Genomic DNA, 18830 nt, shown 5'->3' with positions numbered 1-18830 from the left:
TGTGCAACTACCACCAGGACCATCTGAGTGCCCATTTCTTGCCTCAGCACCAGAGCACCAAAAGCAAAGACTCCAGGTACAAGCAAATAACACTGTTTTACCTATTAATTAGAATGGGGAACTCAAAGAAGGAAAAGGTACAAAAAAGGCGCTTTTGAATTTCCTGGTTGATCCCTATAGGGACACGAAAACACACGATTAAGTAAACAGGATGATTTCAGGGTTTTTTTGTTGTTGTTTATTTATTTATTTTGAAAGAGAGCGAGAGAGAGAATGGCTGGGGAGGGACAGAAAGAGGGAGAGAGGGAGAGAAGATCTCAAGCAGGCTCCATGCCGTCGGCGTGGCGCCCAATGCGGGGCTCGATCGCATGACCCTGGGATCACCACCTGAGCCAAAATCAAGAGTCAGATGCTTAACTGACTGAACTACCCCAGGTGCCTCTGATTTCAGTTTTTATACAAAGATATCAACTACCTTACTGGGACTTAATGAGCATATATAAATATTAAACATTTAGAAATTCAGAGCTGGTCTCTGGGGGACCTCACACCATCATCTTGGTATAAATCTTTAGTAATTGGTGGTATCTTTTGAACCATTCATGACAATCATGGGCCATCAGGAGGGGTCTGCAGTGGCTTTGGTGTGCTCAGTAATATCAGAGAATAGGCTGGGATGAAGAAAAAAAGGAAGAGGGAGAAAAAAGGAATGAGAGAGGAGAGAAGAAGGATAAGAAAAATGGGCTGATGGATAGCAGTGGTGGAGAGCGACAAAGACTGAGAACACCAGGAGCCGCCAAAAACGTCTTCTTGTGTTCCTGGTGCTGGCAGCTTCCCTTTTGTCTACAGAACACATACCTTGGATCGTTGTTGAGGCTGTCACATAGAGATAAGAACAGAAGCTACTTCAAAGCACAAAGGTGACATTGGCCATATCCCCCTGTTTACATAGTATTGTCAGTTTATCAAAGGAAGAATTAAATGGGCATAATTTCTTAGAGTAGGACCAGTAGGAATCCAGTGCTGTTGATGGTCTTGGGTCTGGAGGACATTGGCTATATATCAGTCCACACGACTGGTCATCATTTGACCTTCCTGTCTCTAATTTGGTCACATCAGTTGCTCTGGATCTGTCCATATGGCTTTGACAGAAGATTCACCTGTAGTGAGTAAGTGGTGTGGTCAAGGGCATCCATGATGTTATTCTGACACGCAGAGACAGAAGAAGAGGGTAGAATGGAAGATACAGGCTGTGGGGGGGGGGGGGATGGCAAAAATGGGGAGGCAGAAAAGGCCCTAATGAGAATGGGCAAAGCCCCAGTGGGTAGAGGGTGACTTTGAGTTGGAATAGAAGACTTGAAGGGAGAGAAACAGGAACAGTAAGCCTCCATTCTTCAAGGCAGCCATTGTCCCAATCTGTCAAAGTCTGGGATATTCAAATTCTGCTCTGAGTTTCTCTTTCCTATTTCAATTACCCATTTTGTGAATGGTGGATCGACGTATGATTCCTTAAAAGAAGTAATCTACCGTGGAGTTAAAAAAAAAAATCCAGTCCTAGATAATGGTAATCACACAAATCACTTGACAGTAATCTGGGGTTTGTGTCTTCCATGAGGGCGTCCGTCCAGGAGCTCATAGCACCTGCTACTTTCAGAATCTTCATGGAGAGCAGTCTGCCTCCAAAGCTGTTGTTGGTCAGCAAATCCAATGTTGAATTTAGCTGTGCACAATCTGTGTAAGTATGAGTAGGCTACTTAGGTGCTTTTCTCGACACTCTTTTCCTAATCCCAAACTCAGAGGGGTATATACAGAAAGGAAAGCAAAATGTATTTTATAAAAGAACACACTGAGGGGTAAGTGCTCGTTATCTTTCAATTGATTGGTGTTTGCTTTGCCACAGATCATTGGAGTTGGGATCCTGGTATATATGATTATCGCTCAGCTTCCTTCAGTTTTTTACTTTGTTTTTTGTTTGTTTGGGTCCCTATGCCCAACGTGGGGCTCGAATTTATAACCCCAAAATCAAGAGTTGCATGCTCTATCAACTGAGTCAGCCAGGCGCCCCATGGTTTTTACTTTCTTTCCCTTCCTTCCTTCCCTCCCTCCCTCCCTCCCTCCTTCCTTCCTTTCTTTAGAGAACGCAAGCCTGCTAAAATCAAGTGTCAGATGCTCAACCGACTGAGCCACCCAGGCACCCCTTTTTGCTCTTTGAAACACACTTAAGATTCAAATTCTTTTTCAGCAGTGGGAGCAGTGCTATCTACACTGTAGTTGCCTGTGAACATTTTGTGCAAGGAAGAAAAGCATTGGCTTAGCTTCCAAATGGTGCTCTGATCTTTTAAAAGCCTGATCCAAGGAACTTTGGGATTCTTTATCAAGTCTCAGGTTCCAGTCCCACCTGGGACTGTCTCTCTCCCAGCCTTTCCCCACCTCAGCTTCACACTGACTCGCGTGCACTCTCTGACCCCCACGAGGCTGGTTAATCCCTGGGGTGCTTTTATCCAGGATACTCCCTCAGGATTCAGCTCAGGTATTCCCTCCCCACGGGTGAGCTTGCTCGCCCAAAACACACCGTTGCTTTCCCAATGCAAGGAATGTCTTGCCTTCCAGCACGTGGCAGTGTCTAGCCCAGGTGATCTGGACACATTGCACTGAGAAACAAGACCACACTAATGGGTCATGAATTTGGGGCTGGGACTGTGACTCGTTACTGCCATTCCGTCTGATCAGTGAGAACATTGTGCCTGTTCGCCGCTGTGCACCATAGTACCATCTACCTAGCTCCGAGGCATTTTTACCCCGTCATTTTGACGTCAGGACAATGCCATTCAAGTTTGTAAACACATTTTAGTCCCAACATTCTAATCAGAATATGCCAGCACTGGTAAATTCTCCCTAAGAGGAGGGGAGACGGCAAGGTAGGAGCATGTAGATGGTGAAGCCAATCTGTTAGACCACCTTTCCCCCCTCGTCCCAGACCTGCCTCCACCATAAGGCTGCAGCAGGAGCTAGAGGGAGGGTCTGTTTTGCTAAGGAAATACATTTATTCTGCACACTGAAACTGGCAGGACTCGAACGGGTGCCCGGTGAGGAAAAGACCAGACTTTGTAGGGTTGGCAACAGCAAGGAGGGGGCAGAGGCAGGGAGCAGGGGTTATGCCCAGTGTGGAGGAGGTCCTTGGGCAAAGGAGAGGTGCTGACAACCTCATGAGGACCGCCTCGGGTCTGTCAAGCACGAGCACCCGGTGTGCCGACAGCCTCCATGGCACAACTGTGGGGGAGGGAGGGGGTCATGCCTGCCCTTTAGGCCTGGTTCCTCTGGGTGCACGGGTGGCTCTTGCACATCCATGACCCACGGCTACATTAGACTTCGCTCAACAAATATTCCTACTGTGCCCAGGGCCTGCTCCCCTGGGACGACCATTGGCCACTGCCGTGTTCCACTGACAAGGGTCAACCGCAGCCCACCGGCTCCATGCTGTGATGCCCAAGAACATTGTTCCCAGCCCTCATAATCTATTTTGCATATCTGTTATTGGTTCCACGCTCCCTTAAGACACTGAGAACAAAGCTGGAGGGTGTGGGTACAAGATCTGAGCGCACAGAGGGGCATACGTTCGTTAATGCCAACACTTCTAGATGTGGGTTCAGGGGGTAGCATGTGTCCATGATGGTCAGCAAGTAGGCAAGAGAAAAGCTTAATAAGGGAAAGAGATCAAGCCTCTATGGTAGCAACCTTGACCTTTAGTTGTGCTAAGAGCACAATTGCTTGAATTAAACATGGGACGCTATTCATTTCAAGTCTTCGGAATTTCAGTATGCTGTCACACACTTGGGTGACATACATCAACTTTCTTTAAGCCCGCCTTTAGAATATTTTTAGTCTGGTCTTAAAGTACACTGATGTGAGCCCTATGTTATATGGGTAATAACCTGATATCAGTGTTTTTTTTTTTTTTTTTTTTTTTTAAGAATTAGGAACCTTTGTGAGCATAGTGTGCCCTGAGTATGGAGAAGCGAGAGGCGGGTAGAGAACTTGTTTTCTCTGCTGGCAGAAAAGGGCCAAGAGACACAGGCCACAACCACAGGCAAAAAGAGAAACTTGTTATTAAATTTAATTTTCTTTAAATACATACCTTTCTCCCACCCTCACCTATTCTGGGGGGGCGGGGAGGAGGAGAGAGGAAACCCCACCCCCTCCATTCAGGGGATTCCATGTATAAAGCCTGAGATGGTGAGGATGAAGTATAAAAATACTATTTACAAAGGGGAAGAAGGTATCTGTTGCCACCTTAACCTTCAGACACCCCCATCCCCAGGCCCCTTTTGCTCCTTTAGAAAAAGCCCCTGGGAATTCATTTGAGTGTAAAATAAGCCCTTCCTCTGGAGGGGTACTATAACCCCAAAACGGAATAGGACGCTCTGAGATCAGCTGAGGAAGACAGTGAATGGATAGCACCTCAGATCCTAGCAGAGGGAAGGCATCCGCCCCCCATTACCCTGTGGTCAGCAGGCCTACAGGCCAAGCCTTTATTTCCATAGGCCCCATGTAAACATTGACTTTCCTTTTTCCATGTCCCTGTTCTTCCTGATTTCCTACAGAGCCTCCCTCGCTTGCACTGGAGGCACTTGGTTCCTTGATGGTTCCTTCCTCCCCTTCTCCCCTTCCTGTGGAAGGAGCGAAGAGGGGAGGCAGGTTACAGGTGGGGCAGGGCCCATCTCCTCCCTTCTAGGTCAGGGCAGCCAGTCCTCCTAAGGGGTGAACTCCAAGTTCTCGGCCAGATAGGGGTGGATTGCCTTCCCCAGCTTCCCCCACAGGGACAGGCAGGTAGACAGTCCGAACCAGGATACAGCGTTCTTGATGGGTGACACCGCCAGTGCTGAGTAGCAGGTGCTGAGTAGCTGAAGAAGGCTTCAGGAGGCAGAAAGGTGGGGCAACTCAGGCCTCCCCCTGATTGTGGGAGCCCAGCCCTGCATTACTGCCCCTTCAGGTAAGCACGTCAGTCACCACCCACCAGTCTTGTTCACCCGTAGCTGTGTGGAGGGGCCAGGCACCCATGAGGCAAGCGGTCTTCTCCAGGCCTTGGTGTAGAGGCAGCATTCACACCAGCTCGTCCAATAGGATTCCAATGCTCTGAGTGGCCTCTGAGGGCCCAGCAATGGGCTTGTTACACATAGGGCAGACACAGCGTACTTCTAGCCACTTCACCAGACACCTGTGGGTAGAAAAAGACCAGTTTTCCCCTAAGACCCCCAACCTGTTCCACCTGTCTCTCACTCAGAGAGCCCAGCTGCTCCTCCGAACAGCAACACCTCCATCCTTGCCCCGGTCCAACCCCTCCGGCTTGCCTGGTGTCCAGACAGGATGTCAGGCATCGCTGGCAAGGGGCAGATGGGAGGGGGTAGGGATTACAGGTTCTCGAAGACGCTCCCTACTTATTCCTTTCAAAAGGTATCCCCTGGACACACGTCCCCCACGGTGGATACTTACTTCCGGTGAAAGGCATGTTGGCATGGGAGCACACCTAGCTCGTCCTTCCCCTTGAAGTCTTCCAGACAGACTGCACAGGTCTGCTGTGGGAAGAAAGGGAAGGTGTGAGAGGAGATTGGGGAAGAACCGCATTCACCCATCGGCTCATCCCCATCCAAGAAAACAAAGCTCTAGCCCAGTTTCCTGATTAGCCACGGAAACTTGAGTCATAGGCTAGCCACTAACCACACCAGACTGTTCACAAGACCAAAGGAAGATGAAATTAAAGGTTTAGTTCCTCAGTTGCACTAGGTACATTTCAGCGGCTCGGTAACCACAATGTGGCCATGGTGGCTCCCATACTGGACAGGGCAGATATAGAACATTTCTATCATCACAGAAATTTCCATTGACCGTAAGTGTTCTAGAGGAGTATTTTTTAATCCTTTCTAGCCTAGTACATTTTGCAAGGAGGCATGCATCTATATCTAAAGGTAAAAAAGGGGGTATAATGTTCAGTTCATATTCTTGGACTCTAGCTTTCTGTAATTCTGGACTAACTTCTTGATCACAGCTGAATTCTCCCTCTCAAAGAGGGCTCAGGGAACACTGAATTTGCTGAGATGTGATAGCATACATCAAAGAGGGATAAAATGAAGCATTCCTAGGCTGTCTCATGTCTCGCGATCCCCGTGGGTCCGCCCGGTGCCCAACCACCACAAACACCCTGTGCACAAGTGTCTGTGGTTATGGACATAAGTCTTGAGAAAGTTAGATGATCTCATGGGCACAAGTAGGGAAGGAAGAGGCAACAGCCCACTCCTAAAGAGTCTGTGTTGATGGGACCCAAGGAGTGGCAGTATTGCTTGGGGGAGGGGACTGGAGAGCAAACAGGCAAGAATGGCAGGGCTAGATGCACTGGTCAGGTCCACAGTCTGCCAGGACAGAGTATATGTGTAAGGGTAAAAAGGGCCTTCTTTAGTGAAAAACCAAGACGGGAGACCTAGAAGCAGGGAAGGGTAGCTGGGATCTGGTGTGGAGAGGTAGACCCATCCTCCCCTTAAACATGATGCACAGCAGCCTTTCCGGGGCCACGTGTCCTCGCTCATTCCAACCCTTCCGCGATCCCGTTATGTTTTCTGCCTGCGCCGGTTCCAGACATAATGAATTCCATACACGGATTACCTACTGGAATGAGTCACATTTATTTGGCCCAAGGAGATAAGTTCCTGAAAGGCCCTGGCTGAGAGCTGGAGAGGGTGCTGTCTGCCTTGCCAGCCAGGGCCCTCCTGCACCCTGGCCGAGGACACTTACCCCATATAACTGCAACTTCTTGGCATCACCTTTAAGCACCACCTGAAAAGGAGAGAGGAGGCATGGTGTCAGAAGAAGCCAAGCACAGGGGCCAGGTGCTATCATCCAGCCAAGGGAGTCCCCAGCCCCGCACAGGCGTGTCTTCCTCTTCCTCTGGTGAAGGGGGAGGGCTTGGCCACTGCCTGGGCCGGGCCAGGCCAGACTCGAGGACGGTACAAAGCACTGGCCAGGGGGAGCCAGCAGGGAGGCCGAGGGGGTTCAGCTTGCTTGCTGCCTGTCCTCTCTCTAGCAGGGCTGGTAGCAGAGAGGAAGTCTCACAGGAAGATGTAGCACTTGGGGCGCCTGGGTGGCTCAGTCGGTTAAGCGTCTGACTTCATCTCACGTCATAATCTCACGGTCCGTGGGTTCAAGCCCCGCGGTGGGCTCTATGCTGACAGCTGGGAGCCTGGAGCCTGCTTCGGATTGTGTCTCCCTCCCCCAATCACCCTCTGTCTCTGTCTCTCAAAAATAAACATTGAAAAAAATGTTTTTAAAAGAAAGAAAGATGTAGCACTTTACCTCTTTATAGCCGTATCGCTCACTCTGTGCCTGGTTCCGGAGTTTGCTAGGGGAGAGAGAAAGGAGAGGTTACCATGCCTTTGTACAAATTAGAGCCATTCAGAGTGAGAGAGGCAGGCAGGCTGCGTGGGCCCTCTTCTGGGGGCGGAGAGGCTGCTCCTCAGAGGGGCGTCTTGTCCCGGAGAAGCCATGGAGTATGGTGTGGTTGGACCTGTGCAGGTCGCCCAGAGTTGATTAAGGACTCAGATTCTTACTCAGCCACAACAGCCTCAAAACTTACCGTCAGGTCCCACAGATCGGGGAATTCTGGCAGAGCACATTCTGGCAGAATTATTCATTCGTACTCCCTGCTGTTTCCCAGAAAGTCAGTCTCCTCAGGCCCCCCAAGTCGAGAGGTCAGTACTCTGCTTCCTGAGTATACAGAAGTTAGATATTCTTACAAGGGATCTTGCCATTAAGCCAGGGTAGCAGTGTAAGTGAGTCTCTGTTGACTCTGGGGAATTTTCCACCCAGGGGAACACTAATATTCTGAACCAAAGCACACTCTCCCCTTCACGGCACCCAGGCAAACACCGAGGATGCCCTCTTTGTTTTCTTCTCTTCAGTTTCCAGCTGGTGGCCTGCACACAACCTAACTCAATAGCCAAAACCCAGTGTGTTGTTACTAACGGCAATAACGCAGCGGTTGTATCGAGGACTTGCTTGCCCCCATCCCTCTGTTACCATATTCACATACTTTGCGAGAAACCCTCCTTTTTACAGATGAGGAAAATGGAGTCCAAAGAAGTAACTCGCCCAAACCTCCCGGCTAGTCGGCAGCAAGAGGCGGATTTGAATCAGTCTATCAGAGCATAGGGCCTGAGCGCTTTAACAGTGTGGCCTGTTTTCGCCTGTTAGGTGGGACACACCATCGTCCTGAGAAGGAGACCAGATCCCTTGGGAAACACCCGATCTTCATCAACAAGCCTACAGCGAACGGCTAGGATCACGATTACGCAGTATTGCTGCTTCTTTATTTGCAGGGAGAGAAACCATCCAAATCAAGCAGGTGGCTCTGTGTCCTCCTATACTTGGGAGCCACATGGGGCTTTCTCTCCACTGAGCACTTCTGCCAGATCTGCGTTATTGGAAGGAAACATCAGAAACCCGTCAAGTTAGAATAGATGTGGCGGACGATGGCCTAAGGGCCACTTGTTCAATAGAGCCTATGAGCTAAGACTGATTTTTATTTTTAACTTTTTAAATGTTTATTTTTGAGAGAGAGAGAGAGAGAGAGAGCGCACGCGCATGTGTGCACGTGATAATAATTAAATATTACATATTATCTGTGGCGGCTTTTGCACAGTAGAGTGGGGGTAGTTAAGAAAGAGACTGTGTGACTTCCAAAGCCCCAAATGTTTGTCCTTTTGCAGAACAAGAAGGCTGACAGGAGTCAGAGGAAGAGAATCTCAAATCAGGAACCTCAACGAGAAGGTACGAAGGTTCCTGCACCACAGGCACTGTGGAGAAACTGAATAGAACCGAGGAAGGTGCGGAATGAGGGGCAGAGCAGAGCCATGCCCCAGGCACAGTCGGGGGGCAGATCTGGATCTAGCTCCCAGCTATCTCCACTATTCCTAGCACAAGTCAGGGCCCTGGGAGGCCGGGTGCCTGGAGACTCTTAAGAACTCCAGTCCAGGGGCACCTGGCTGGCTCAGTGGTGGAGCATGTGACTCTTGATCTCAGGATTGGGAGTCTGAGCCCCATGTTGCATGTAGAGAGGACTTGAAAAAAATCTTAAGGGGCCTCTGGGTGGCTCAGTCCGTTAAGTGTCTGACTCTTGGTTTCAGCTCAGGTCATGATCACGGTTTGGTTAGTTTGAGCCCCTCATTGGGCTCTGTGCTGACAGTGTGGAGCCTGCTTGGGATTCTCTCTCTCCCTCTCTCTCTCTGCCCCTCCCCCGCTCATGCTGTCTCTGTCTTCCTCAAAATAAATAAACTTAAAAAAAAAAATAAAATCTTAAAAAAGAACTCCAGTCCAGGTTGACTCCTGCACCATAGGGCTAAGTCCCAGGGCAGCACATCCACTGGAGGGTCTCTGGTCATTGGAGGGTTGGGCCAAAGACCTAGCCAGGACTCCCACTGTTCCGTCCTGTACTCAGAGAACGCCTCAGTCCAGGAAAGCTTTTCAGATGCATGCATCTCTGTGCCCGCTTCCAAACAAGATGGGCGGGGCAGGGTGCATGCAAGGCTTCAATGAACAACTGTCACCTGGCTGACACCGAATGAAGCTGGGGAAGCAAAAAAGTGTTCTCACAGTCAAAGCACTCACAGCCACGTTCTCAGGCAGTCACCGTCGCTGTCGCGGGGATGCCGAAGAGTAAATAAGGAAGTGGTGAGGGGCCTGCTTTTTAACTCCGAGAATGAGAGGATGCCACACATCCTTGGGGTCTCAACCACCTCACCTGCAACACGGCTCTACGCAGGTAGGGTGTGCCGTGCCTTTCTGCTCGCTGTGTCCTGGGATGCGCAGGGCGCCCCCTGCCCACCCTCACCCCCTGTGTCTGCCTGGCTCCATTTGATGGTCGCAGTCAAGGATCCTCCAGCAGCCTGGGTCTCAGAGCCCAGTACCACCAGAAGAGTGAAAGGCTGCAGACCCACCCCCTTCGCCCTGCATGCAGACTTTCCAGAACAGGAAGGTATACATTGTGATGAGACCCAAAAAGGTCGCAAGGGAAACAAAGCAGAAAAGCAAAGCCCCTGGGACATCCCAGCAGAGGAGGTAGTGCCAGCTACTTTGGACAGGTGGCCCTCTCAGCTGTTGGGTGAGCAAAGCTACTAAAAATACTCCGATTTCAATGAGACCATTTCTAGCCACTGCCAGCGGGCTCTCCCTCACTGCTTTTCCCTTTTGGAGCAAACAATGCCACCAGGTCCTGAAAATAATTGCTCCTTTCCTGCCTATTTGTACTTCACTGGCCCCTCCATCCTGTGTAGGGCAGAGGTCAGCTCCTGGGGAACAGGGAAGAATGGGTGAGGGGAGCAGGGGAGAGGAGGCTGGCATTGGCCAATGAGCTCACCAGGTGGAGAGTAGGGGTCATGGGCCTATTTTGGCTATGGAGGAAACTGAGAAGCGGGGAGAGGAAGTGGCTTCTGTGCCTGTGTGTCTTTCTATATATAGACACCCACAGGCTGCCACACAGCAGCGAGCCTCTGGAACCATGAAAGTCCGGGGTCAGCTGACTCTGGGCAGGCTGTAGGACAGAAGGTGGGGGTGACAGAAGGGGCAGATTACTGCGGAAGGGACAGGTGGCGCCAAGCGGCCCGCAGTCAGGAAAGCTTTTGGTATCATGTGGTTACGGCTCTGTTCTTCCACTCCAGCCAGACAAAAATAAATCAGCCCTATCTAGCTCCCCAGCCTGTCCTTCTGCAGGACCCCCATCTCCGGCCGTATGGGGGTGCTAAGGGATGCTGCAGCTGTTCCTTTTATTTCCATTCAAGGAATGGGAACCCGACAGGGAAGGTGAACATACGGAATCTGAAAGACTCTAGCTAATGACCACTGGGCTAGCCCACCCCTGGATCTTCCTCGATATAGGACCTTGGGCAAATTCTTAACTGCCAGAGCATGAATTTCCTCATTTACAACGTGGGCTAATATAGAAACTGGAGGGGTGTTTCACAAAATGCCAACTATAGTGTGGCAAAAGAAGGCACTTGGTAAAGAAGAACTAAAACCCAAGGTCGCACGTATTAGTGGCAGAGTTAGGAAATGAACCCTGGTCACCCACATCCTGGCCCAGAGTGATTTTCTAGATTTTTCTTCACTTGACTGCCTTTGCAGCTTGTGTGTGTGTGTGTGTGTGTGTGTGTGTGTGTGTGTGTACACCAGAGCTGCTTTTGCAGACCCCTCTCCCAGTATCATATATATACCTTTGGTATTTGGTATGTCTCCATCTTTAGTCCCTGGGGAACTGCATGAATTGCTCGGTATGGGGAGATGGGGGTGGCTGGTGGTCAGGAAGGCAGAATGTTTGAGGAAGAAAACGTAGGCTTGGAGAAAGGGGAAGGGGTGGGGAGATGCTAGAAAACTGCCCTCACTCCCACTTATGCAAATGTTAGGCTCGGTTGTACAAGAGGGAAAATACACCACGATCTTCTCTGCATCAACTTTTAAGTGGAAAACTCCAGTCCCAGGAACTTTTTTAAAGTTCTGAGAAAGAAGAGGCCTAAAGTAGCTGACTGGGGGCACTGAGGGCCCTTCCCCTTTTTTTAGAGGAAACTCTTGCTAGCCTTAGGAATAGAGACTGAGTGTCTGCCTCCCCCTTGCCCCTTCTCTGGGCAAAGCATTCAGACCCACCAAGACATCTCAGGAGGAAGCCAGAACTCCTCTGTCCCTCCTTTTAATTTAAAGGATTTAAGACTCCAGCTGCTGGCTACCTAGGTATTTCGTAAGGTGTGGTGGGGGTAGGGGGTGGTTATCACAATGGCCCTAAAGACCATTAGCATGTTCAGGGATGCTCAACATTCCCCAGTGTGCAGGACAGTCCCATACAATGAGGAACTGGTGATCCCAACAGCATGCCCTTGCCAGAAACACTACTTTCATTTCCACTCTAAATGCCAGTCATGCCCTAAATTTTTGATAGAAAACCAGCCACCAATTCCTACGTCTTTCAACGGGAGGTGAAGAAACACCTCCCTGGCTAGCCCCGCCATGCTCAAGTCCTCCCCTGGATCTCCACGCAGTAAGAATAAGGGGCGTTTTTAGGGTTTTTCTCACTATCAAAAAAGAAGAGCTTACGAGGCAGACCAAGCGGCTCTCCAGACATCAGCTTGCTAATATTAGCATCTGGATGGCTGACGGCAGGATTTCCCAGGAGGGCAGAGGAACATGCCGTTGGTGTAACCGATGCCCACCTATCCCCGGCCACCCAGAGGTTACGCATGGGGAGTGGAGACATGGTTAAGGGATGACCAATGATATCACTTGGTCAGATAGTAATTCTAGGCCACCCTAGAATAACTGGCCAAGAGATGCGATGTAGCCCAACGAATGGTGACCTTATATGCTCTGGGACAACTCCAGAGGCTGCTGAAAATAGAAACACCAGGCCTCAGGGGCCCAAGGAAGGACAGGCTGAGCCCTGTCCTCAAAGCAGGGGCCCCAGTGGGAAGTTAGGGACTGCTGTGCGAATCTCACTTGGCCCACCCTACCCCCAGGCCTCCTCCTCCTGGACTCCCTGCCCCAGGTCACCCAGGGTGCCACCCACCTGATAAAATAGCAGCAGAAGATGAGACTGAGCATGAAGACGAAGATGCCTGTGCCAAAGATGACCATGTAGATGTTGAGGGGAAGGTCTTGGAAACTGATGGGTGGCATTGAGCAGGACTTGTTGGTGCTAACCAGTCCCAGGCCACAAAAACACCCTGAAAAGAAAGGGAGAGGGAAAGCATTATAGTTGGAAATTGACCACTGGGGCTGATGGTACTCAGGTCAGGCAGGACGGAGAGAGAAATGGCAGGCTCCGGGGTCCTAAACCTCTCTGATGCTGACACTTAAGTTTATAACCCAGCTCTGATACTGACTAGCTACATTATCTTGGGTCACTCAGCGATCCGTGAAATGGGATACTACATACAGTACTTAAAACTGCATCCCCATCCAGGGGATCAAGGATTCAGCAAATGGGAAACTCGACTCCATCGTGTAGAAGTTCATTTAGTGCAGCAGCAGAATGAAGAGCCGTAGGTGAGAAAATGGGTACTTGGGTTCCAACACTGCCTCTCCCTAGAGAGGTGACCTTTAAAAACTTACTTATCTAAGCTTCACTTTGTCATTTAAAAACAAGCAAAATGCAGAGAGGACCCAAACTGGTGTGAGACATGTACTTTGTAAATTGCCGAGGTGCAGTTGCAAAGGTCATCTGTCATTATTAAGCCACCTGCTCCAGGAGACAGGCTGCACCAGGACCAGAATAGAAACTGTTCACCCTGAGGCTGGGCCAGTGTTCCAGAAAGAGATGGGGGGGGGGGTGCAGCTTACTTTGGGCACTCTTCCCTTTCCTACTCAAAGCAGTGCCATACTAGTACTGGCAACCCCTGGAGCTTGTTAGAAATGCAAAATCTCCGGCCCACCCTGGACAAAATGAATCAGAATCTACATTTTAACAAGGTCCTCATCAGATTCCTATACCTGCAGCGGGGGAAGCACTGACCAGCCACCAGATGCTTCCCCTTCTCACGTGACTCAGAGGGTAAATCCTGATTGGCTGACCAAGCATCCTCAGAGGGTAAATCCTGATTAGCTTATCAATCATCGTTGTCACCTGCCTCTTGCCAGAGTTTGGTGTTGAGGTAAGTATGTGACAGGGTTCTGGCCAAGGAAACAAAGACAAGTTCTGCCGGAGCAGGAAAGATTGGAATGGTGGCAGCCAAGTTAGAGCTGGAAAGAAAGCAGTTCAATATAAAGCCAATGGCCGAGGGTGGCGGAAGGGAGAGGGAAAGAAATGATTTATGTCCGTGAAATTGCTGGATTAACCAGTCCTGGGTAAGAAAAAAATATAGGATAGAAACAATAAGCTGGTGGAGTGTTTAGTCCTGCAACCAAGACAAAATATTATCGTGATCCAAAAGGCAAGAATAAAATTCTTAGATTTCAGAAAGTGAGGAGACGAGAAAACTAGAATCTTGCAATACCCCAAGCACATTCTCACGCTACCAATTTAATCTTTGTAATGCCACTGAGAAATTTACTTACCCCTTCTACAGGAAAAAAAAAAAAAGACTCAATCATTAAATAAATTGTCTAACGTCAAACAGCTAAGAAGGCTTGTTTCCAAAGACCTCTGTACCCAAGTCTTCAACATGGGTTTTAAGTACCTGCCTGACAGCTTGGTTAGAAGCCAGGACCCATTAATATACTTGAGAATTCTAGATTAAAATTACCAGTGCTACAATTCAGCAGAAGACTGGCTGAAAGGACCGGAAGTCGATTTTGACATCCTACATCTCATGCCTCAGTCATCCCCTAGATCAATCTAGTAACCATATAATGAGCCTCCCTTCAAACCTCTTTCAGATGTCGGGACCAGTTCTATTCCAAGTCCCCACCCCAGACCTCACTGATGTCAAGTCCTTCCTCTACTTTAGCCCATGTGTGTGACATATCCTCCCACTCAGTTTCCATTATGTATTTCCCAGGCTCATGACTGGTTTTAAGTCCTGCTAAACATGCACGCACTGGGTCGCCTCAACCTCCACTGCTCATAGTTTTCCAGCATCCCCCAACATAGACCAGTCTCCTATTTCTTGTCCAACCTGTCCTCACCTGCCTCCATACCTTTGTTCATGCAACTTTCCCTGCCTGAAACTCCCCCTCCCTTCTGGACGCCCACCAAGCCTGGTCCTCATGATATTCCAGGGACCCCTCTCTTCCCTGAATTCTACAGTACTCACAGCCTCTACCACACATTCTGGCTCTTGAATACTTAGTATTGTGTTATGTTGCCCAAATATTCCAAGCATCAACTTAATTTAACTGGAACATCGATTATATGACAAGTACCATGATAGACATGTAAGATAAAAAAAATTAAAAAAGGAATCACGGGGTGATTTTACAGTGTAGGGATGAAGAGAACACAAAGGCTTCTGCCATACAAAGGGAGGCATGGCAATAGAGATAGAACTAGAATACTGGAATCAGAAATGAAAAAGTCCTAATAAGCTCGAATACTCCCAAGTCTCAGGACAGCAACTTGGACTTTTGTAGCTCCTCCAGTGCCTAGCCTGGTGTTTGGCTTGCTTTCACTTAATTAGTTAGCAGATAAGTAACTCCTGATTCTTCAAGACAACCTGGTACCCTTGGCAAAAGCTCCCATCCCAAAGTAAGGAGAGTGATATTTGGGAAAGTTGCCCAGAAACTGCCCTCAGCTAATGAATGGCCAGCCAACCAACAAGTATTAATCGAGGGCTGATTTATGCACTGACCTAGACATTGTGGGAAAACAAAAAGGAGAAGTAGTTCTTGTCCTGAAAGACTTTGTTGAAAAAATTAAATAATTAGCTCCTACCCTTATTATTCTCAACAAGAAGCCCTTGCTTCTGGGCTCCCTACCTCACTAACAACTGATACACTAAGAAGGTCTAACCTCCGATCTGTCTTGGCTCTCCATGCACCTTTTAGGAGATGAATCCTGGTTACCTTTAGGGTCCCAGAGAACCCCATTTGGTTTCCTGTCCTGGGAAATTGTAGAGCACTGGCTATTATAGAAGATATGTATCTGCACTCTGGTCTCAAGTGGTCCTCTGATCAGTTTACCTTGACCATCTTACCTCTCCTAACAGACTTTCCCTGGGCTTCCAGGATGGAGTCGGTGAGCTTGGAACTTTATGTGAGAAAGAGTTGTAGGTGAGAAACACTTGTAAGGGCAGAATACCAACCCCAGAAAAGAGAGCCTCCAGATATTTTTCCACAAAGGGGCTGGGGGAAGGGATGGCTTCCTCACTGGAGTCAAAACAGAGGATCTATCAGCCACTTTAAGAAGTGAAAAGAAAAAGAGCAAGTCTTCTGCTGGTCTAAAAACCCGATATGAAAATAGGAGCGCCAGAATAAAGTGCCAGCCACCTTGGTTCTTGCTAAGTCTCTGTTCCATTGTCTCAGCTGACCTATGAAAGCCCTGACATCAGAATGTCTCATCTCGGTGGTGTGCAGGCTGGGAGGTGGTGTGCAGGCTGGGAGTTGGAATGACGTCAAGAGAAGGCTGGCCAAGGAAGATCGGTGGGTCTGGGAAATGCTTCCCCCTCCCAGCCGCCGGGAATCTTTCCCAGATGCCGGGATGCACCGTCCTTCCCCACCCCCCTGTCCCTCAATGCCTGCCTATCACACACAGCTTGGTTCATTTTCAGGAAATTAGATCCTACCAGCAAGAGGAAGAGGGGGTTGGGGGACGCTCATACACATGCTGTCCAAACCCTGCCTTAAAACAAAAGCCGCTTGAAATAATTAATCCAAGATCTGGCTGGGGTCTGCCCTCAAGAATGGATTTTTCTTTTTTCTTTTTGTAACTACCCAGCCTACCATACTCAGAGATAAGGTCCCCGGCCCCCACACACCTCCTCCAGAAACTCCAAGCCTTGGGACTTCGCAGTCAAAACACCAAAACCATTGGAACGTTAGTATCTAACACCAATACCTTTTAACTGAGTCGCTCAGAAAGACCCTCCTTTAAGATAGCTTGGGTGAGGAGTCAGAACCAACCTGTATCACCTGAAATACCAAAAAAAAAAAAAAAGAAGAAGAAGAAGAAGAAAAAAGCCTCAGGTGAGATGAATTTAGCATCATTCCAGGGCGGGTGGGTAGGGAATGGGGTGGAGGGATGATTTAGGTAAGGGGGTGCGGCCACCACCACAGCTCAGAAGCTAGTACCACAGTGTGGCCTTGGGGACAGAGCAGGACTCCTGCTGGCCTAACTCTGCACCCAAAGGTACCCGGGCGCTGAGACATCTGCAAGGCTTTATCAATCCAATAAAGGCACGCTCTTTAATCCGGCATCTTCCTCAAGCACAAAGCCCCCTAGCAGCCAGTGAGAAGCCAACAAAGGCACAGAGGAAGCCGCCTCCGCGCCCCGTCCCGCACGCTGCATTGTATACATATTTAAAATAGCCTGCAAAGTTCCAGGCCGGGAACTTGAGCTCCCTCTAGGAGATCCCAGCCCGAGCGCGGATTTAATTCTCCTCCGACAACCACAACAAAGACCAGAGTTTGAGCGCACAAAGGCAAGGGAAGGGGGTAGAAGAGCGAAGGCGCCACACAAAGGCCGCGAACCCCTTGGCTCCCACGCCCCCCGCACGTTCAGAGACGTTCCGGCCCTGGAATTAAACCTGATTTTTTTGTTTCAAATTCCGCGCTGTGCAGAGCCTCGTTGGGCGCCAGGACGCCTGCTCGCCCGTCCCATTTCATGACAAACTTAGCTGAAGAGGAAGAACGAGCCCTCCGTCTGATCTTAAGCCTTGCGCCCCTCCGCGTCTGCGGCCGGCCGGGCGTCCGCTCGCCCTCCCGCCCCGGGAACTCACCGTTACACCACTGGAATGGGTGCATCAATGAATTCTCGGCTGGCTTCCTCCGGCGAACGAACGCAGGCGGCCGGCGGGTAGGGCAGACGGGGTGGGCGCACCGGCTTTCGGGTCCGCAGGAGGGGCCGGTGCTGTCCGCGGCAGCCGCCTTTCTTCACAAGTCGAACGCCCTCCGGGGTGGTGGTGGTGTGTGTGTGTGGGGGGGTTCGGCTTGAATGGTTTCGGAGCAACAAAGAGGGAAAAGGGGAAAACAAACAAACAGAAAGTCCCCAGGATCAACGCACCGCCGAGGAAATGCAGGAAGGGCCCCCGAGCTGGGGGAGATGCAGGGCGCTACAGAACAGGGTGGAGGGCCCGGTTCGCAGAGGAGGGAAAAGCTTCACCGGGAGCCTCGGCTCAGGATCCTTGGCGCGAAGGTGAGCCGCCAGGACTCCGAAACTGACACGGGCTGCGCACACCCCCCTCCCTTTTACTCCCCCCACCCCGCAAACTCCGCCCCCCTCCCGTCACCCGCCCTCGGGCCAATGAGAGTCTTCCTGCTGGCCCCGGGTATTATTTGCAGGCCCGCCCCCCCTCCAAGGGGAGAGCATCTTTGCACAGTGGGCGCCTCTCCTTTCGCCTTCCCGGTCCTCGGGAAACTTAACTCTAAAGACAAGCAAGCTGCGCGGTGCGAAGCTTGGCGCAGGCGGGGGCCAGCCTCCTCCGCCGGGACCTGGAGGAAACCGAAGGATTAGTACCACATTGTTTTCCGCCTCCAGAGCTGTTACTGTTTAGTATTTCTATAGCTCTTTGAGAAGCCAGTTCTAGGGAGGGGTTACATTTCTGCTCCGAGGTCCAGGACTCGGTCCTGGGTGGTGGCTAGCAGCACGTTCCTTCGCTCACTGCTAAAGGGGGAACTGAAGCAAGAGGGTAAAGCAGATGAATTGCAAAAATGAGATCTGGAAAGAGGTCAGGTTGTCCTCTCATGTTTGGTCAGCCCCTCATTTTACAAACAAGGAGCCAAAGAGTAAGCTTAAGGTAGATCTGTCAAGGCCTCCATGCTCCAGAGTAGCAGAATCAAATCCAGAAATCCACGTGGGCAATACCTTAAGGGCAGTATCTTCAGCATTTAGAACCACCTAGGTGTTGAATAGCACTTGGAAGAGAGACTGTTTTAATTCCCCGTCCAAAATAATTTCTTTTTATCTGACATTGCATCGCTTGTTTTTTTCCGTCTGTCATTCTGTCTTTCATTTATACAGAATGTGTTCACCGTGAACCTACTTCGTGCCCAGCGCTGTTTACACCGGAGACCCATCTAGGTCCCTGGCGACAGAAGGATTCTACTCTTCCTGAGATTCTTAGTGCCTGAGGAGACAGACAGCAAACACGCAAGCAAACAAATAAGAATGACTCAATCTCATCTTCCAATTAAGCTTAATCTGTTAATTGAAG

The 18830-nt window shown here is 49.9% G+C and overlaps 1 protein-coding gene across 2 annotated transcripts; it reads right to left on the bottom strand.

Moving 5' to 3' along the window:
- Positions 1–4082: 4082 nt before the first annotated feature.
- On the bottom strand, positions 4083–17862 carry RNF122 (ring finger protein 122). Of its 2 annotated transcripts, XM_043564579.1 has the most exons (7): positions 17397–17862; positions 16517–16590; positions 12593–12749; positions 7342–7387; positions 6784–6825; positions 5491–5573; positions 4083–5215 (listed from the first exon to the last, which is right to left on the bottom strand). In XM_043564579.1, exons 3-7 carry the CDS (start codon positions 12700–12702, stop codon positions 5101–5103), a joined length of 396 nt encoding a protein of 131 aa, XP_043420514.1. In that variant the 5' UTR covers positions 12703–12749; positions 16517–16590; positions 17397–17862; the 3' UTR covers positions 4083–5100. The 2 variants fall into 2 exon arrangements, with proteins under 2 accessions (XP_043420514.1, XP_043420505.1); XM_043564570.1 differs by lacking the exon at positions 16517–16590.
- Positions 17863–18830: the final 968 nt, after the last annotated feature.

This window comes from Prionailurus bengalensis, chromosome B1 (assembly GCF_016509475.1).
Source record: "Prionailurus bengalensis isolate Pbe53 chromosome B1, Fcat_Pben_1.1_paternal_pri, whole genome shotgun sequence".
Lineage (NCBI taxonomy): Eukaryota > Metazoa > Chordata > Mammalia > Carnivora > Felidae > Prionailurus > Prionailurus bengalensis.
Note: the sequence above shows the minus strand (reverse complement) of the source record. Positions and strands in the feature narration are given on the sequence as shown.

Coding starts and splice junctions, on each gene's coding strand:
- RNF122 (XM_043564570.1), bottom strand. CDS start 17,421: ATGCACCCATTCCAGTGGTGTAACG. Junction 12,750..17,396: donor CCCATTCCAGTGGTGTAACG/GTGAGTTCCCGG, acceptor CTTTCTTTTCAG/GGTGTTTTTGTGGCCTGGGA. Junction 6,826..7,341: donor AGCGATACGGCTATAAAGAG/GTAAAGTGCTAC, acceptor TCTCCTTTTCAG/GTGGTGCTTAAAGGTGATGC.